Here is a 14,101-nt window from a genome sequence, read left to right on the forward strand (position 1 = left end):
ACTCACACCAAAGCACCACTCCCTACTGCCTGTGCTTGTGCTCCCCTGGAGCTTTGCAAAGCTCATCTCTTAAACAGGATGTTGTTAGTCAGTTCTTTGCCTATGGACATGCCAGATGACCAAGGCCCACTCTTCTGCAAGCATCTCTAGCCCTTCCCTGAGCTCATGCAAATGACTGAAAATAACTAAATTCACAGAAACTTCTTCCAGCTCTGAAAGTCCCAGAGACACAAAAATTATGTAAGTCAACAGAATCCTCAAAAGCAGCATAGTTACATGCAGATCTGTACTACCACTGCAAAGACCAAAAGGGATGTCCTACAGTAGACCATTCTCTTTAAAGGAGAGAAATCAGCAATCACATCTTGGTTTCACATCTAAGATGTTTGATCAGGCAAATACTGCTAAAACTGCTAAACAAACCAGGGTGTTCATGACTCAATTCTGCTCCAGAATGGGACAGTTGTGAGAAATTGAAGTTCATTATTAAGAGTTCATCCAAGAAGAGATAGCCCACTTCAGAACGAATGCTGTGCTCAGCATGCCCCACGAGGCATTCCCTGCTCACCAGGAGAAAACATGCAAGCTTTTATCGCACTGATATTAGATTTTTTCACTTCTCAGAACCCCACTTCCTATAAACTACTAAACAGAGAGACGTGTTGCTGGAAAGTTTTCACAGCTCAAGAAGAAGATATGAGACTTACAATAAAAACAATGTCTGAAAAATCTGGAATTAGAGTTTAGTGCAGCACAAAGTCTTTAAACATTGTCCCAGACTTGGGAGACTATTAGTCTAAGATGGAAATAGATGGAACAGTATTTATGAAGGCATTTTTCTCCAAGGCAATGATTTGCAATGTCATGTTCCATTCTGAAGTCAGACTTGTTTTTAATTTAAGCTATGCTGTCTCCTAACAACAAAGAGAAATGACATAGTAAAGCTGAGCTCCACGCACATTTCCCTGGCACCAGGAGAGTAGAACCCTCAGGTCAGAGATGAGTGTTGCTTACAATTACTCATTACCAGAGAGCTATCAGGTATTGCACCATAAGGCAGAACCCTCAACCTCCAGACAGCAAAAATTGCCATGAGGTTGCTAGCTGACAAAGCCACAGCACCATTCAGTGCTGTTGACGTTACAGGTAATTATAGGGCTATGCATCAAGCTTGGACAAGTAGCATATGGGGAAAGCCTCTGGTTGCTGTGGAGCTTATTGGTCGTTCCAAAATGCTACAAGAGAAGAAGTTGCCTGCAAGTAGCCTAAGACAGAGACAATTCTTAAAAACTGAAGTCTATCTTTATACTACATATGAATACGCTGCTGGTGAAACTGTCATGTCAGCACTCACTCTCCAGAGACAAAACATGCTGCTTTCATGGCTGTTAAAGTTAAGTACAAAGTTTGACAGCAGGGAGGAAAAACCAGAGGAAGTCAGTGACACTCCTAGAATAGTAGTGACTGACTTTGCAAGCTAATATTTGATCGATGGGTCAGACAGACACAGCGTTTGCAAAAGAAACTACGCTAAGAATTATGAAGAGCTCTTGAAAGACCTGAGCTGCCATGTTGATACAACTCCTTCCTGGGGGTGAAAATGAGATATTTGCATTTTTAAGGTGAGGGGTTTTGTTTGTTTGTTTGTTTTTTGTTTTGTTTAATTTGTCTCACGCAACTGAGCATCTCAAAGCAAAGATTTCAGTCAGTTAAAAGAATTACAATGCAAGAAGGAAAAAGCTCCTTGGAGATTTTAACTGTAGCCAATTACGAGCTTCCTCTCATGGCCGAGTACTTCTGGAAGCTCACAAACTCTTCTAGAAGAATTTTTATTTCTTTATTTTCTTAAGAAAGAGAAGTAAACTTAAAGTGATGAAAGGTACACATGTACACGGAGTAATGAGTAAGACAGCTAGAAAAGGAATCACAAGAAACAAGCAGAAAATTTTTAGAAGGTCGGAGGGAAACATTATGCCTCCATTTTAGCACGCTGCATTCACTGCTCCTCATACCTGTCAGATCCCAGAAGCCTGAATATCCTCGTATTATCAGAAATTTCTTGTGTGATCTAGACAATAAAAATAAAACAAGTATTTACATGTTAAGTGCACAGGTCATTTTTTATTTTTTAATCAACCTAAAGAAAATAATTAACAATGGCTAATATTACAAATCTACTGCTCAATTAAGGTGGCTAGAGAGTTCATTGCAACTGTCACTCATAAATGAGATCTAAAATGTTTGGTTTTGGTTTCTTCCCAGTTCTCGCCAAGTAATGTGAGCTCCTCTGGTAGCAACTGTGATCACATCAGTAAGGTTCAGCACCGCATAGCACAGCACCTGAGCTACTGGCACAGTTCTTTTCATATCATGACTGAAATAAGTACCTGTATAGTTCTAATTCGTCTCACTCTACATAGGTGTCTGAAATGGTTCAGGTAAGCCACACACAATACCTACACATTTTGTTGAAATTCTCAATCATAATGATGCAGTAAGTTCATCTTTTGAAGACCTTAAAAGGGAAACACTTGAATTTGTGGCACTTATGCCCATTGTGTAAAGAAAGCACAGTACTTTGACGTTTCAGACTAGTGCAATACAGCATTGCAGGTGAATTGTACTTCTGAGATATATCTTTATGTATATACAAATACCAAAAGTAGCAAAGAAAATAGTATCTTAATCAGTAACGCCAACCAAAGCTCACTGAATACTCCAAAGGATACCAAAGTCATACTGTGAATGGGAAACAGTATTTCAAAGCTTCCTTTCTACATAGCCACATTTCATTTCTGAAGACAAAAGAGATTTTTCTCTCCTTCCTAGATTCTGGTAGCGTTAGCTGTCTTAGTGAATACACTTACGGCACAGAGAGCTTAAAAAAAAAATCATAACAATGAGGTTTCCCACTCTCAGATAGTTGCTTCAAGTCTACATCTTGGTCCACATTCTAGTCTCGTCTCAGCATTCACACAGCGTTACACCTTTCCCAATCAATCAATTGAGCCACTGTGGAAGGTCACAGTTGTGGAAGGAAAAGGTGAAATCATTTTATGAGAAGCTAAAATCATTCCCAAATAGACCAGACAATGTTAGGCTAAAGAATTACTAATAATTCAGTTTCTACTAAAGTCTTCAAAGAGAAATGTGCTGCAGTGTTAGGATGGTAAGGGTGTTTTCAGGTGTAACAGCTTCTTCTACACTACACAATTCCCACAGAGTAACAAAGGTGGTCAAGATCCACGTCCAGGAATGCAGGCTTTTCACATTACCGCTGATAACTGTTGTTTTGCTTCTTTTTTTTTTTTCTTAATAGTTGTGGCTACCAGGACAGCCAGGAGTGATAAGGAATTTTAAAAGGCCTGAGAGCTTTCCTAGGTACGCTCTACATAAAAAAGTTTGGGGTGACTTCCTGGCAATTGTTCAGCTCAGCTGTCTGCTCTTCATCTGGATGCTGGCTTTGGCTTGATAATAACAAACCAAGATGACAGTGTTCCTTATGCTTTACATAAACAATGTAAAGCATCCATTTGTGCTGCAGCACTCTGGGGCATGTCCTCTCACAACTGGATCAGAGCTTCTGAGTGCCAGTGGGTGGAGTAACATGCTGAGCTTTGCACAATGCTGCTAGCAGCAGTCTGGAGTTGGAGAAGTGCCTAGCGGCGTCATCTCCTCCTCATGCTCTGCACTAACAGCACAGGAGCTACAGCTTACTTAACATTATGAGTTCTTGGGAAAAGGACAATCATGCCTGGTGATCTACCATGCAGAAATACCACGAAGTGCATTTGTAAACTTGGAAACAGAACAGTCTGACTCTAGTGTCTGGTCCAACTTCCCACAAAGAGCAGGATTACTGTCAGTATAGATTAGGTCAGCTGCAGCTCTGTGCAAGTAAACGGAGTGGTGTAACAATGTAGAATATCTAACTTTGGCACGGTGTGATTATACATGTGCCTTAAAATACAACTGGTCATAATGAACTCTCTCAGCAAATGCGATACTGATGAAGCAGCTGGTGAAGTCTGCAAGCATTCTTTAAAAATCCAATTAAAAGACTCCTTAAAAACCCATACAAGGCAGAGTTTTCACTAACACTGGGGTGCACAAAATTTACAGCAGGAAAAAAGGAGTAAGGAAGGTATTTACAATGATTTGGTGCAATTTTACACCATTACAACTACAGGCAAAGCCCACATTTGGGCATTCACCTGGGGCAGTCCAAGAGGCTAATAGCAATGGTCTTCAAAGAAATTTAAGCTGAACAAAATTAATGTAAGCAAGAATTAGAGTTGGATACTTTTTACAGCATACGACACACTTCGAAAGAGACTTGTTTCCAGGTCTAACCTAGACAGTCACTGAAAAGTTTTAATCTTTTTCAGCCCACGGCACCATGCATTTATCCTGAACTTGACTAACATTAGGAGCTAGAATTTGAAGCAAAATGCACTACTCACCTCGTTTGATCTGAAACTCCTTCCTTGCATCCCATGCTTCCAGAACGCTAACACGCTGTCCTGTAGACAGACTGGTAACACAGAACACTGCAATCAGTTTTCATACATAATACCAACTCATTCTTTTAAGGCCAAAAGCATATTGCTGCAGTTTTAAAATTTTTGTATGTACATATTATGGTTTCAAGTTCACCCACACAGACTGCAAAACATCTCACAGGAATCAGTGAACCTGCCTCCACAGTGGCTGCATTATGTCTTCGAAGAACAGGGTTTAAAAATATTCTCACTCAACTAGGAAAACACTTTTCTGCATAGGATTTTGTCCTAAAAACAGTCCTCACTCAAAAGAGAGTCCCTTCCGAGCCTAATACTTGCAGAAAATATAAAGTGAATTTCAGCCAAAAAGTTGCAGCAGTAACTTCTAAAAACATCACTGTAGTGATATTTAAATCCACCACACATCCATGGTCTTTATCCAACAGCTATGCAAAGCTTTACAGAAACCTTTAATTCCCAGCCCTTCCCCTTGTCATACAAACAGAACAATGTTACAGACCCCTGCATTCAAATCTTCTGAAAGGAAATGCATCAAGGGCCTTCCTCACAGAGAGGGTAAGCGTGGAATAACCTGCACCACCTGCATCCAGCATCCTACCTCTGTGAATCAGGGCAGAATACAGGAAATAGAGCAGAGCTCTTTAGGAACACTTTTAAGGACTGAGAAGGACAGAGGTAGCTCACTTGTGATGAGCAGAGACAAGACTATAGCACATGCAGAGGTACCAAAAGCGAGCAGCTTCAGGTACACTTACTCCTTCCCTCTCCTTGTTCCTAACTAACAGGAATCATAGAAGCAATGTTTGCCATGACACCACAGGAAAACTATCAAAATGGACGCACTATATATCTCACAAACCTAACTAATTGAGATTCTTTACAAGAAAATAACTGGTGTTATTGATGTGAAATGTGACGTGTATCGATTTAGTCTTTGAGCTGCTTTATAAAGACGGACTACATGAACACACATGCAGAATGAGTTAGCCATGAGTGAGTCACAGGGTTTAAGTAGGTTGTATTAAAGTTTTCTTTTAGAGGCTGAAGGTCTCCGTCATTTGCAGACCATTTAGCCTAACAAGGGAAGACTCCAGAGTTATTACTCTTTTTGGATTGCTCCAGGGGAAGCACGCTATGTAACATGCTAAACCGCCCAACACAAAGTGAAATGCTTGAGATAATGTTTCACATGACAGAGGACTTGAGAGTTAGCATTTCTAATTCTGTGCTCTAAGAGATAATAAGCTAATCAAATATTCAACATTAATACTGAAATCCAGCTTACCTATTGATTCAATCTGAAAGTCAAACGTGAGCTCTGATGACAGTTTGCGGCTGGATTTTAACCTGCCTTGCAGATTCACTATTTTTATGCAGCCTAGACAACAAATAGAATACACCAACCAACAGTTAATCTTCAACATGACCTAATTTGAAGACATACAGTATGCATGAACATGTATATGTATGTATATATTTAGCTGATACTCAAACTTACAATCCAAACACACCAAAATGGTATCTCTCTCCAGCTGTGTTACATGTACAACACTTGTCTCTGTAGTGTCTATAAAAAAAATGATAGTGTTAGTTCATAAAATAAATTACCATGAAATCTGAAATGGAACTTCTAGAGACTGAGACAATTTAATGGGTTAGTGTGTTTTTATCTGTTTAAAACAATCATCTTACCAGTGACATTTCTCTTCCCTTTGAGAGCCATGTCCATTTACCCAACTTGTTGACTGTGACAGGAAAACTAAAGCTGTAATACTGAAGTATGGACTTAATCCAGTCTATCCTGAGCCACATCACAAAAGCAAGCTCACACGTACACTGTATTTTGTATACGTATTTTATTCTGCAGGACTCATTTAATATTGCTGTTGAAAAAATGTATACACGTGAGACTGTCCACACTAAGCCTGAACGATGTTCCGGTCCATTTTGCTTCTGCCTTTATTTCTGGATCTTGCTAGGGACATTTATATTAGAACTTCATTCTCACTGCTATTTTTACACTTTCTATCCACAAATATTAAAAAAAAAAAAAAGTGATATTATTATTGGGCTATTATCTCCTTCTCCAAACCTGCCCTTCTGAGTTACAGCTGCAGCAGTCTCCATCACAGCAAACAGGGAAACCTGACCCATAAGTGATCAGTGGACATGTCAACTCAAAAACAAGTGCTGTTCGGTCTGTTTGATTAGAACATTGGAACTAAACAGAAGACAGCTTCCACTAACTCAGCACTGCTGCCAGTGATTCCGTACACATTCTTTTTTGCAAAAAGAGATACTCATTAAATCTGTTAGAGATGTGAAATTACAGCATGTTATCTGAAGTATCTAATAGAGCCCATGGTCCTGTTGAGAAACTAAAACCCTCTCACAGATGATGGAGTGTGCTCCTTGAGATGGCCTCTCCATCTTTTATTCTGTTGTTTGGTGGTTTGGAAAGTATACATTAACAACCTGAACAAATTTCTAATGTGTCATCTTAACTAAAGTTGGATATAGCCATGATGAAAGCATAGAACAGAAAGACTGGAGGACATACGTCTGTGCACCCACATCATGTGATGTAGAAGCACGTGCTGCACTGGCTGAAGCCAACAGGAAAGGAGGGAAAGGGGAGAAAGCAAGGCCCTGCAAGAAACTTTATGGCAGCTACTTTTTTTTTTTTCATGTCTTCATCAGACATTTACAAACAAAATGTCAAATGTCAAACAAAGTCTGACCATGCTAAATGCTCTCCTCACTTAAAAACACAAAAAAATCTGATTGTGTTATTGCCCTCCTGTCAGCAGAGGACAAGAAGAAATCAGGAGTTTAAATCAGTGTTAAACACACAGGAGAAAGTAACAGACATAATGAGAGAACACACAAATGACTCAAGGAGGCTAGAGAAGTACTTTTGGAAAGAATAATGCAGTGTTAGGTTATCCATGTGAATAAAATGAAAAGGAATTGGGAAGGAATTACTGTTCTTATACTTACATACTGACAGACAATATTGAAAGAAGAATGACAACAAGATGTTATGTTTCAAAGAAATTCTATTTGGCATGCTACTTTTATTGACTCTACTGAAGAGACAGAATGGATGTACAAGTTTGAAAATAAAAGGCACTAATTCTGAAGTGATAAGTGCATTAATTGTCCAACCGCTGATCACTTTGCTTTCTGTCAAATTTTTTAAGCTTTTCAGCAGCAAGAAAGTCAGCAGGCATCCTTCCAGTGGAAACCACTCCTTAGTGAATTCCACAGGATACAATTAGCCATATACACCTACGTTGTCCTGTGCTGGCATATACAAATTCTCCATGGATCACCAAAGACTCTTTGCCTAGCAATAGCTAAGTTATTTATTGCTTCTATACCTGCAAGCCATGACTGGACTCAGCTCACTACTGTCCCTAGGTTTAGAGAGATTTTTGCAAACTTTAGAAATATAATTCTTAATTGTTATCCAGATGGTGCGGCCTCCTCACTCATACAGCACTCAGACTCGGGATGGACAGGTGCTTGGATTCCTCTTATCAGCAGTCTTAACTCTTTCTTGTTCCATTAACATCAAATAGAACAGAAACATGCTGCTCCTCAGCAGGAGGCCAGCAACACAATTTCTAACCATACTGGCTAATGATGATAAAGCCAAACCACACCTACAAAGGTTTTGAAAGAAATCACTCAGTGTTGTTCTATTAAAATCCACAAAGTAAACAGAAATCACAGTGCCAGAGTAGAACTCATAATGGCACAGCGGGTAATAGTCAAGCACAGCCTTATTTAGGAAAATGCAAAAACTACAACTCCATCCTTGAGATTTTAACAGTAATTCAATCAGTTCAATTATAGAAGCATTTAAAAACTAAAAAAAAAGGTGCATAAGCAAGCAGGTACCAAGACCCCTTTAAACTAAAAACTTACTTCAATAATTTAAGCATTAGTTTTGTCAAAGGCAACTACCTTTCTAGTACTTCAACTAAAATAGAAGTGCAAGGAACATTTCTGAAAGCAATCACAACAGCATGCACAAACCTGTTTCTGTAAACCATGAAGAGGTAGAATTTGGGTTGACAGTCTCAAACTTCACCACCTGGTTGAAGTCTCTTCCTCTACTGACACCAACACAAACTAAAGGGAATTCCTGCTCAGGGACTACCAACATTTCAAACAATCTCAGTGGACAAGGTACAGGAAAATCTATGTGCTAGATTAAGAAACAAAAATACATATTAGAAGGGAAACAAGTTAAGTCAGGGTTACTATTAGCTATTTAAACTATCGTAAATTTTATCCCATAGACTTACTTCTTCAGATAACAGTAACTGATGGATACAGAAAGCCTGAATTGAGAAGATTAGAAAGTCCTCATGCTGATTTGGTTAAAATAGATTGAATGTCTTTCATCATGCGTGCTCTGTGCAGCTGCTCACAGAGAACAGGAGTGCTATACCCGGGATTGCTCTCCCTGGCCATGGAGTCTCTAAGCTCTAGCTTCCCAGGCCGATCAAGTCATAGCAGCTGCCTCTCTACAAACACGTCCACCTTGGTTCTACCTTTTCTGATGGTGTCAGATAGGGAGAAAACAAGCATTTCTGGGCACCTGCAGAGTCACAAAGCACTGAACCTTCTCTCCAGCATGGGAGCAAGTGCACTCTTAACCCACATTATTTCTCCATTTGGCCTTGCCTCAGTTTGAAGGCCAGAGTTTTTTTTTTTTTAACATTTATCTAAATGGCAGTGCTCATATAGAGAAGAGCTTCATTCTTCTACTGAAGCACACCACAAAAGAAAGCAAAAACATTCCTATATTTTTAACGTCTGCAAATATATATTACAGACATTTGAGTAGTTAACTTCAACATAATTTAACAGAAACAAAAGTGTATGCCTGGTAATAACTAAATTGTTCACTTATTTACTGCTTCCAACTAATATTGAAGAAATCATTACAAGATAAACAGAATCAAATGTCAGGGAATTTCATCTTATTACAACATTACCTTGATTAACATGAATTTTTGCATTGGTTCAACCCATTCTAACAAAACAATGCTAGACTGTAGTGCTCCACATAGGTACTTGTGGCCTGTGTAGGGATTCCTCACTGTCAGAGAAGAAGTAGTAATATACGTTAGTACAATAAGCAAATGCAAATTATAAACGATTTTCAACTAAATAACACTTCACATATTTCTGGAAAATAACTTCTCCCATCCCACTCTAACCTTTCGTAAAAGGAAGCTGCTGAAAAGCCAACATTCATACTTGGAGAAGGGCAGCAGTGAGCATGCTGGAGCAGGGCTTGCCTTTCTACTGGGTCTAACGAACTAGCAGCTTGTGCCAAATAAGCCACAAAAACTTCAACTCTCACCAAGAGAACTGTGGCATGTTTGACATCTTCAACTCAAAGCTGAGTGCTTATTCTTGAACTGGTAGACAGGGTTTACTATTTTAGACAGGCTAAATAACAACAACATTATTAATAATAATAATAATAAAAATAAAGGTGTACGCATGCACACTTTAAACATCTTGCTCCAGCATGTTGATTTGCCTAAATTATCTCCAAATTACCATGAGAAGCTGTTAAGGAACAGTTTTTTTTTTCTATGAGACACAGACAGTAGGAATTGAATAGTCACTGTGGTTTGAGAACTGCCCAGACGTTTTTTAAATACCATAATGGCAAGTCTGAAAACCAAGTACTGTATTTCTGATAAGCACTTGCAGGTCAGCATGAAATCCAGTTTTCAAGCGACACACAGTTTCCACTCAACTGCACTTCTTCCTATTTTTATCAGAGCTCAGTTAAAAAATGGAAAGAGGTTGATAAAGTTGAAAAACTGAGCCCTGTGAAACAAATTTGATTCTACAATAATGACAAAATTTCGCTCCTTAATGGATATGCAGGCATCACTTAAGAACTACACGGGCTGCTCCAAAAGTAATGTCTCCTATTTCATTACACCGGCCCACAGCGTTAGAGGCAGAAGTTGGTGGTACGGCAGTAGAGGTTGAACCTTCCCACCAATATCCCATTACATTTTGTTGCTGCATGACAGATGGCAGCAGAGGGGCAGTCTGACAAAACGGCCTCTGACATGGAAGTGCACGTGAAGTAGAAGCGTGGAAGTGAATTCCTCCACGGAGAGAAAATGGCACCCACTGACATTCATCAACACTTGCTAAACACTGATGGAGACCACACAATGGATGTGAGCACAGTGAGGTACTGGGCGCTGTGTTTCAGCAGTGGCAACAGCAGATCACATTTGCTGGTGCAGATCTGTATGAGCGTGGCATACAGTCTCTTGTTCACTGCTGACAAAAAGCATAGCTAATGGTATTCAGTAGCTGAGAATTTGCTCTATCAAATAGCATTACTGCACTCCTTGCATCTGCTGTCGTTTCCGAGGAAATAAATAGGAACCATTACTTTCAGAGCAACTTATCTAAAGATCAGATCTTAAACTGCAGCAAACTAACCATCAGCCATCAGGTAATTAACAACAAGGACCAAGTAACAAGCCCCTAAACCAGAACGATCTACATACATGACAAATCATGCTCTTGCTACCCCACTGCCATGAAAATCCACTAGCAATCCATTGGCACCTGAAACACCAAAGCTCAATTTCATTAGTCCAAGTTCTCGTTTGCTACCAGTCAAGCCAACTGCAAAATACAAGTTGCACTTGCCATGACCCTCAGTAAGGCTGAACTCAGCAGAAACCACAAGCAAGCAATTAACACCACCTGTAAACAAGAGAAAGAAGACCAGAACTTCTGGTCTTTTTCTGCCTCCTACGGCCCTGCTGATTTCCCCAGGCCAAAGAGATCATCACATATACCGCCCGCAGCAATAGAGACCCAGGCTGCATGTAGTAAGCAGGGCCCAGGGCAGGGGATCTGTCACCTCTCCCCTTAGATCTGCCTTTTGTCACTCCACACCCCTAGATTACATCCAGTACCTTGAGGAGTGAGAGGCTGGGAGTTTTCTTTCAGCATCCATTAACATTCACAGATAAACCAGACTCCTCAACAAAGGCAAGGCCTGGATGTACACTGTACACAACGCCCTACCACACCCTAGAGGATTTGTATCCCAGAAAAAGTCAAGTTTTAACAGGCAAACTGGGCACAGAAGTGATAACATAGGTAAGAACCTTTTTAGCAAAATTAGGGAGCTTTTTATTTTTCATCAGGGTAAGTGGCAGATGCTCACTTACCACTCAAAACCTCCTGTATAATTCCTCATACCAAAGAGCTGATTATGGAACTTATAACTCTGAATGATCTCCCAGTGTCATTTCCCCATTTTAAAACATTTCATAACAGATTATGTATTTAAGTTTTAGGCAGTTGGCACTCTGAAGATATTAGAAATACTTCAGGGATCATCCTCAAAGATTCAAAAGTACTGTTTTCAGCCATCGGTATTAATAACTGGAACTTCTGCTAGGAAGTCAGGCTACTTAACCTGATCACTTATTTTAATGGAGTCACGCTCCATCCATGGAGATCAGTTTCATCCTGAGGGCTGGTTTAAATTTGATGCATTCTGCTTCTCTGCATTTTCTTGAGAACTGTCTTTATCTTTAAAAGCTAAGAGAGAAATGGGGAAGTTTTCACTGCCTAAATGCAAGGGACTAATGTGAATGAGTTCACTGTCTGCAGATGCACAGTTCCACAATAATTACAGAAAAGCCTCTTCTCCGAAAAGTAACAAGTCTTACTATTGCTACCACTTGTACTGTTTACCAGAGCTTATTCTGCAGATCTTTACTTACCGACACAGCATTTTTGACACCATTTAGTGTCAGGAATTTTTGTAGACACAGCAAATTTCCTGCAAGATAAACACAGAATTATCAATCAATCAACAAAAGTAACTGAATTTCCTTTCAGAAAGTTGCTGCTGTGAAAATTATATTTGTCCATCAGAAAAACAAAGCGTGTATTTCTTTGTCTCTCTCTTCTCAAAAGGACGTGCCTACAACACTCAAGATGATCTCCTTTCAAGCACTGAGATGTTGCTGAGTTATGCAGCATTATGAATGCAGTTAGAAAACAATCTGTAACCTGTTACATCAGAGGCATGTGGGAAATTAGGGCATACTAGTAATAGCTTGCTGAGCCGCTGTCATTGCAAACTAATGTCTTAAGTTTTTCAAAGCTTTCCGTAGGCAGAGCAGCATGAGTTTCAAGAGAAGGTCTGAAGGAGGACAGGAAGGCAGTTTTGCAAGATTTTATTTCCTGTGCAGGGAACATTTCCAGAGAAACAGTGAAAATAATTGCTCGAAAAATTGTCTAATTAGCAAGGGGAGATCTTTGCTGTTCTTTGGAGTTCTTTGCTGGAAGTGGGAGTCAATGCCTCTGAACAGACTAGATGATGACAAACTGTATGAAGGTTGACCACAGTAGCCTCAACAGTGAAAATTACTCATTTGATAGTGCAGAAAAGATGGGAATAAGTGGAGCAACAGACTGATGCTGCAGTGAAAGCTACGAACTAGGAAAACACTTGCATAGTATTTCAAACAAAGCTGTCCAGAAATGACTAATAACATACTAGGACTGAGATGCACAAAAATAGCATTAGTCACAAGGTTAGGCTGAAAGAAGTCAAGAAAGGCTTTAAAGGACCTACTCAGGGATACTCAAAATAAGGAAGCTGGACAGGAGATTTACCAGAGACTTATTTTCTGTTTCTGAATGCTAGCCTACCAAGTATCATATTCTGAGCTTGAACCATTTGGCAGATGACCATACTAAAACCTACATAATAACTTCAAATTTTATTTTGCTTTGTATTTTCTCTGCAGGAAACTGTTTTTAATTTATCTTCACTATTTCATGTTGTACTCATCACTATAGTAACTAAGATCCTGCTGCAGAATATGCTTTGTGGTTTGCTAAGGAACAAAAACTATGCTCTACATAAGTCAAATGTAATTCTGGTAGTCTGCCTGGCTAATGTTACTACCCTGATGCCTTACAGCTACAGGATAAGGTAACAAAACAGATTATCTAAATGAATCTGTCCTGCTTTTGAATGACTACCTTGGCACTTGTACATTCAGGTTATGCTGCATTTTTCTTGGGATGCAACAAGACTGAACAGGAAATTTTTCCAAGCCTTCTGGAACTTAGGTGAGGTATTGTTTCAGGTCAAAAACGGTCTGAATTCATTCCTTACATGACCCATGTAATTACTATGGTTATCAGTCCACTGCATTTACAAACCTCAACCCAAAGCCACCCAGATGAAGTTTGGAAGACAAAGAAGCTGAACTGCTGTGCAGACACAAATACAAAAACTCATTTTTTGAGAAAAGAAAAACTTTTCTCATTTGACAGGCTACGTCCTTTAAGAATCAAGTTACTTTGCAAACTAGGTTAGTGTTACCATCTCCTCCTTGATTTGAACGAGCTCTGAAGGCTCGTTTGGCAGCCAGCACTGCATCCAGTCTATGGGATTTTGTGTGCTGTTGCTAGTAAATAATGTTGGAGGGACTGCATGCATGACGCACTGTAAGCATCTGGGGACAAAAATTTTCTTGTAA

General features: G+C 39.6%; 1 protein-coding gene across 19 annotated transcripts in view; it reads right to left on the minus strand.

Moving 5' to 3' along the window:
* MAP4K3 (mitogen-activated protein kinase kinase kinase kinase 3) overlaps window positions 1–14,101 on the minus strand; it is an 80,311-nt gene that overhangs the window by 1,495 nt on the left and 64,715 nt on the right. For 17 of the 19 annotated variants that reach the window (XM_025149408.3, XM_046939541.1, XM_040698237.1 and 14 more), the window contains 7 exons: window positions 12,326–12,384; window positions 9,536–9,639; window positions 8,568–8,739; window positions 6,022–6,090; window positions 5,809–5,901; window positions 4,464–4,534; window positions 2,013–2,068 (listed from right to left, as the gene is read on the minus strand). In XM_025149408.3, the coding sequence (XP_025005176.1) occupies window positions 2,013–2,068; window positions 4,464–4,534; window positions 5,809–5,901; window positions 6,022–6,090; window positions 8,568–8,739; window positions 9,536–9,639; window positions 12,326–12,384 (624 nt within the window). The remainder of the gene's footprint in view (window positions 1–2,012; window positions 2,069–4,463; window positions 4,535–5,808; window positions 5,902–6,021; window positions 6,091–8,567; window positions 8,740–9,535; window positions 9,640–12,325; window positions 12,385–14,101) is intronic. The other 2 variants (XM_046939542.1, XM_040698235.2) reach the window with 1 other exon arrangement.

The sequence above is a fragment of the Gallus gallus genome, chromosome 3 (assembly GCF_016699485.2).
Source record: "Gallus gallus isolate bGalGal1 chromosome 3, bGalGal1.mat.broiler.GRCg7b, whole genome shotgun sequence".
Classification (NCBI taxonomy): Eukaryota; Metazoa; Chordata; class Aves; order Galliformes; family Phasianidae; genus Gallus; species Gallus gallus.